Source organism: Urocampus carinirostris, chromosome 14 (genome assembly GCF_059441175.1).
Source record: "Urocampus carinirostris isolate Australia breed hairy pipefish chromosome 14, RoL_Ucar_1.0, whole genome shotgun sequence".
Lineage (NCBI taxonomy): Eukaryota > Metazoa > Chordata > Actinopteri > Syngnathiformes > Syngnathidae > Urocampus > Urocampus carinirostris.
Window position 1 is genome coordinate 22,077,026 of NC_142362.1, and position 6,000 is coordinate 22,083,025.

The 6,000-nt window shown below is 39.6% G+C and overlaps 1 protein-coding gene across 1 annotated transcript in view; it reads right to left on the bottom strand.

The window, feature by feature from the left end:
* tmtops2b (teleost multiple tissue opsin 2b) overlaps positions 1-5,781 on the bottom strand; it is a 75,430-nt gene extending 69,649 nt beyond the window's left edge. The window contains exon 1 of the mRNA XM_088353376.1: positions 5,197-5,781. Within this exon, the coding sequence (XP_088209502.1) occupies positions 5,197-5,569 (373 nt within the window). The 5' untranslated portion in view covers positions 5,570-5,781. The remainder of the gene's footprint in view (positions 1-5,196) is intronic.
* Between the last annotated feature and the right edge of the window lie 219 nt (positions 5,782-6,000).

Below are 6,000 nucleotides of genomic sequence, written 5' to 3' on the forward strand. Positions count from 1 at the left end.
ACGTCAATATATATGAATGTTGATTTATAAGATATGAGTACCCATTTTTCAATGCAACTGGCTTTTCACAGTTTTGTGTGCTTGTTTAGTGTAGTGATGGCCTCGGGGAAGAAACTGTTTTTGAGCCTGATGGTCCTTATATCAATTAAATGAACTAAAATTAGGGCAGCACGGCGGCACAGTGGTTAGCGCGTGTGCGGCACAGTTCTGAGGTCATGAGATCGAACCTCCTGTGTGGAGTTTGTATGTTCTTCCCATCCTTGCGTGCGTTTCCTCCGGGGCACTCCGGTTTCCTCTCACACTCCAAAAACATGCATGTTAGGTTAATTGGCCAGTCCAAATTGTCCCTAGGTGTGAATGAGCGAGCGAAATGTCTGTCCCTGTGTGCCCTGTGACTGGCTGGCAACCAGTTCAGGGTGTCCCCTGCCCACTACCCGAGGATGGCTGGGATGGGCTCCAGCACCCCGCGACCTAACTGAGGATAAGCGGTGCAGCTAATGGATGGATTGATGGATGCATGGAAATAAAATTAAAACAGCTCTGCATTATTTTTATTAATTTATAGATATACAAACATAAAATCTGTTTTTGTCGTACCACACTAGACCACCTAATAAAAACAAGCAACTCTAAGAGGCTGTAAAAAGGTGTCATGACCAAAGTGGAAAGACTAAGCGTTAGGATTTATTTGCTGTAAAACAGTAAGTACTTCCACGGATATTGGTCACAGAACATCATGTACAATTATCCCATCTTCAGCTTCAAGGTTTAAATTAAATGATTAATTAATTCAAAGTAGTTGCGTTCATAGAAATCCGAGTTTGAATATGCAAAAAAATCAAATGACTGCCTTGTTCAAAAGGTAGCATCATCCTGTCATAATTGAGTATTTATATTCTGTAGAGCTGGTTATAACTTATTTTACACATTCTACACACGTACATAAATGTTTTCAAGCAAGAGAAGTTTCATTACAAACATTAAGACTTGATATTAGCTTTTAAAAAACATCAACAAAAAATGTCAATATATCTCTAAAACAATGAGCACATTCGACCTCTGCATTTTACGGTTTCTGTTGAACATACTATAATTTAGGTCTCATTTAAGTAAGACCTTTTAGAATATACCAAAATGATGATGGTTCATTTGGGATTGTTTTAAAAATTGGTAAACGAAATGTGTGATTAATGTTTCTTTATAAAGGGAAAGGGGGAAAACAAGAGAGAACAGACTAACATTGGCCAGTCATTAGCACCGAATGAGCATTCATAAATCGTTAAAGGTTTATTTTTCTCACAAATACAATAAATCAGTGTAGAAGTATTTCTTTTTTCCAATTTTTTCTATGTTTTGCCCCATCTACTACCGTGCTAATCCTACCCTCGAGAAGCATCTGTAGCTTTTAAATTAAGATGGAAGACCTATAAGCCGTATCGTTCGAAAAAAGGACGTTATATCTAACAAGTTGGACATTAGAATTTTTAATGTTTTGTTTTATGTTAGTTGTTTGAGAAGACATATAAGATGGTTCCTGAGTTGTTTGAGTTATTTTGCTTGCTTCTCCGATTTTGTGTTTTTTTTTTGCACATGTGCAGTTAGAAGAATCACAGCTTGATTCGTTTCCCCTGTCAGATGTCTGAATCCTACGTGACTTCATCATAATTTGCATTTGTATCCATAGGTTTTTTTATTCTACACATACGGTTGCTTGGTTCCCAAAACCATTGAAATTTTCGATTCACATACAAGGAACCTTTTAAACAAACTAATCAATATGAGTATGAGTCATTATTTTAAGGGCACAAATCGACAGTTATGAGTAATAATTATATTTTCGTGGATATGCATGTTTTGACAGCTATCTTAATCCAAAAAGTTGCATTTAGGATTTCAAAGTACTGAAGCATCCACTCAACGATGAATAATGAAATAAAACGCTCACTTAATTAGAAATAACTTACTCACAGGACTGCAAATGATGCAGTCAATGTGCAAGTGATGGGATCATTTGAAAGTGTGTGCTGTTTCAAGTGTTGTGGCGGTTAAAGCTTTTCTTGATTAACTTTACCTCTTTAAAGCAGATTTGATTCCCAAGATGTTTCTAACGCTTCAGTTCAAACTGAAATGCCTCTTTAACCCTTCTAACTTTATCTTACTAAAACATACGTAAAAGTTGAAAAAAAGCAGAACAGGGTTGGTTTTGACTTGCTTTAGAATAAAATCCTGAGACCTGGACCAGTGCTTTACAATTTATTTATTTTTTGGAGTAAAAGCACAATTTGTTTCATTAAAATATCTCGATTCCCACCATCTATTTAAAATGTTTAAAAGTGAATTAAGTTAAAACTCCTTTAACTCATCTAACTGTCATAATAAACTGCAAGGTTGAAGAAAGCAGATCAGATTTGTTTTTTTATTTTCCCTGACTGATCATAAAATCCCAAGGTGTGAAAGACAAAACTTCAGAGAGTCAAAACAAGACCAACATATTTGAAATGTGGTCTTGAAGCTATCTGGTCCCAAGTATTGTCAACCCTGAGTTCAACACCTGTTTTTAAAGGAAGATGGCGGGTTATTTAGCACCTCCTCGTTGTGGTAAACATACTGAGCAAAAACTATCATATACAAGAAAAATGCAAATGTGGTCTTAGGTCAAGAATTTCGTATTTATTTTTCATAACACGAGCGTGACCAAGAAGGGGCTGATATGATTGTCAACCATCCTGGGGCTGCGGGTACCAAAAGACTCCAAACTTTTGGGAAAGTCGCAATTCTGAATGTTGAAAAGAATTGCAGTGGAACTTCCGATATCTTTCAGCGATAAATGGATACTGCCTGTATAAAAAATGTGATTGACTTGAAGGATTACTGACAGTTTTGTGGGATGACATTACTGTATGCTTTACTCGTGTTTGCCACACTTGGTCTGAAACTGCTGCACTTGCCCTTGAGCCAAACTTATGCATGACACCACTCTAGCCCCTCCATCACTGAGAAACTGTGAAATTGAATCAATGGAAATGTACTTACTGACAAGTACAGTTGCAGTTAAGAAGTAAAGCCTCCTAGGAGCAGATATGATATAGAAAAAAAATTCTGATGCAAAAAAATATGTTTCAAAGTATATGCGCCTTCAAATAATAATGATAATAATAATGATAATAATAATAACTATTATTATAATAATGATGATAATTATAATCATTATTAGGGGCGGCACGGCAGATGAGTGGTTAGCGCGTCTGTGGCACAGTTCTGAGGTCATGGGATCAAATCCAGCTACCAGTCTCCTGTGTGGAGTTCGCATGGTCTCCCCCTGCTTAAATGTGTTCCCTCCGGGCACTCCCGTTTCCTCCCAAATTCTAAAAAACATGCATATCAGGGTAATTGGCCGGTCCAAATTGTCCCTAGGTGTGAATAAGCAAGTAAGTTGTCTGTCCCTGTGTGCTTTGCGACTGGCTGGCAACCAGTTTATGGTGTCCCCTGCCCACTGCCCGACGATAGCTGGGATGGGATCCAGCACCCCCATGACCCTACTGAGGATAAGCGTTGCAGATAATGGATGGATGGATAATCATTATTATAATAATGATAATAATAATAAAAATTATCATCATAATTATGATGATTAAATTAATAATAATGCAGTATTACAAATTATATTTCAAAGTGCCAGGACACACAAAGTCGCAGTACAGAGAGTACAACAGTGACATTAATGAAAACAAAAATAAAAACAAACAATAAATAATAAATACCAAATGGAATTGGGTATGCAGGCAAAGTAGAGTTGAATGTCACCAGCAAAGAGTGTGTTTAAAGAAATGCGTTTCTGAAACGCGATTACTTCTGTTCTTAATTAGTTCTGTAAGGTGTTAATGATAACATGTTGTAACTCCACTACTTCAAAAGCATCTTAAGGTCTTCTGATCTTCAACTGTTCTTCCTTTGGTCACAAAGTAAAATATGACTCACAATTCCACCAGCAACACAACATTGATCGTATTATTTGAGAGGGCGGTTCATAACTACAGTAGTTACAATATAGAACTGAATACAGTAGCGGTGGCGCAGTCTCAAGCACAGAATACGAGAATCCAATTTCTTTACATATTCTGAAATTCTCTCTAATTCATGAAGGCTAAGAGTGCCATAATTCAATTAAAAAACGAGTATCGTATTAATAAAAACAGCTTTAAAACAAACATTTAATTGATGAGAACAGCTTCAATTTGACAGTTTTCACATTTTACAACGGGGCAGCACGGCGCAGTGGTTAGCGCTTGTGCGGCACAGTTCATGTCATGGGAACCTGTCGTGGGTTCAAATCCAGCTCCAGACTTCCTGTGTGGAGTTTGTATGTTCTCCCCGTGCTTGCGTGGGTTTCCTCCGGGCACTCCGGTTTCCTCCCACGTTCCAAAAACATGCATTTCAGGTGAATTGGCCGGTCCAAATTGTCCCTAGGTATGAATGAGCGAATGAGTTGTCTGTCCCTGTGTGCCCTGCGATTGGCTGGCAAACAGTTCAGGGTGTCCCCTGCCCACTGCCCGGAGATGGGTGGGCAGTGGGCAGCCCCCCCGCGACCCCAATGAGGATAAGCGGTACGGCTAATGAGATGAGATGAGACATTTTACAACGGTATACTTCAATGATTAAGGAATATTAAAAAAGGACGTTATGAAAAAAAAACTGTTCTTCGTTAAAAAACGTTTTTTAATATAATAATAAGAAAAATAATTTTAACATATCAAATTACATTACTAAAGAAAGTATGCTGTTCTAAAATCAAAAATAAGTACAATCTAATTATGATAATACTCTTTTTACCAAATATTTTTTATTTCAAAAGGCGGTTTTTGTTAATAAAATTTTCGTTTAAGGGTGATTTAATTAATTGGATGTTTGTTTTATGGCACTCTTGGGCTTCCATAGCATCTTTGAACACAACAAATTTTTCAAATAAAGTAAATAGTAACCGTAACTGATTTCTTTATTTTTCAGTAACACATCCAACACTGTCTGCAAAGCAGTGGAAATAAATGTTAAATTTACGGGAGATATAGCATAAGGGTAGGTTATAAAAAGGAGGAACCCAAGGACAGAGCCCTGGGGCACACCTGTGATAACAGGAGAGGGCTCAAAGAAGAAGGAAATATAGTCATAATCACTCAAACCGCATGCAATACCTCTTACCGAAACAGGAGTTGATGAAACCGTACCAGCTGCAGCCGCTGGATCCAAGAAGCCAGCGCCCGTGGATACTGGACGCGAAGCTGAGGGTAGTACCGAACACGCACACCAGCATGTCGCTCACGCTGATGTTGAGCAGTAGCATGTTGACAGGAGTGCGCAGTTTCTTGAACTTACAGAAGAGCAACAGCACCACCAAGTTGTTGAGGAAACCGAAAGTCATGATGAAGCCCAGCACCACGGAGAGCACCGCAAAGCCGGTGGGCGACAGGCGCGCTTCCCCCTCCGCTGGCGGCTCCCACAGCTCCGGGTCGTTGCTCAGGTTGGAGCCGCTCAAGTTGAGAGCCACCTGGCTAGAAAACATCCTGGCGTCCATGCATGTGAGCTTGGCTGCACTTTGAGGGGGAGTTTAGAAAACCTTTGCGCGCATTCCTTTGAAATTCCACCGAGGGGAATGACGCCTCACAGTCCCACCTGTTACTTGCCATCCGGCTTCTCCATTTCTTTGTTAACGTGCCTCGTTAAGTACTTTCCACCCCACGAGCCGTCTCCTCCCATTTTCCCAGCTCTACGGAGTAATCCGCACGCTCGGGGTTTTGCGTAAAGTGCGCCTCGCAGCGAGGTCCAGCATCTGATTTAAAGGCGCCTTTGACGTCATCAGCTCATGTGATGCAGGGTATAGCGTGAGCGACTTTGGTCCAACTCTCCCCTCATTTACATCCCTACGGTTGTTTCCTCCTCCATCATCCTGCAGTAGAATTCTATTCTCAGCGGGAGTCTATTACTCATACTGTCGAAAATACTGAA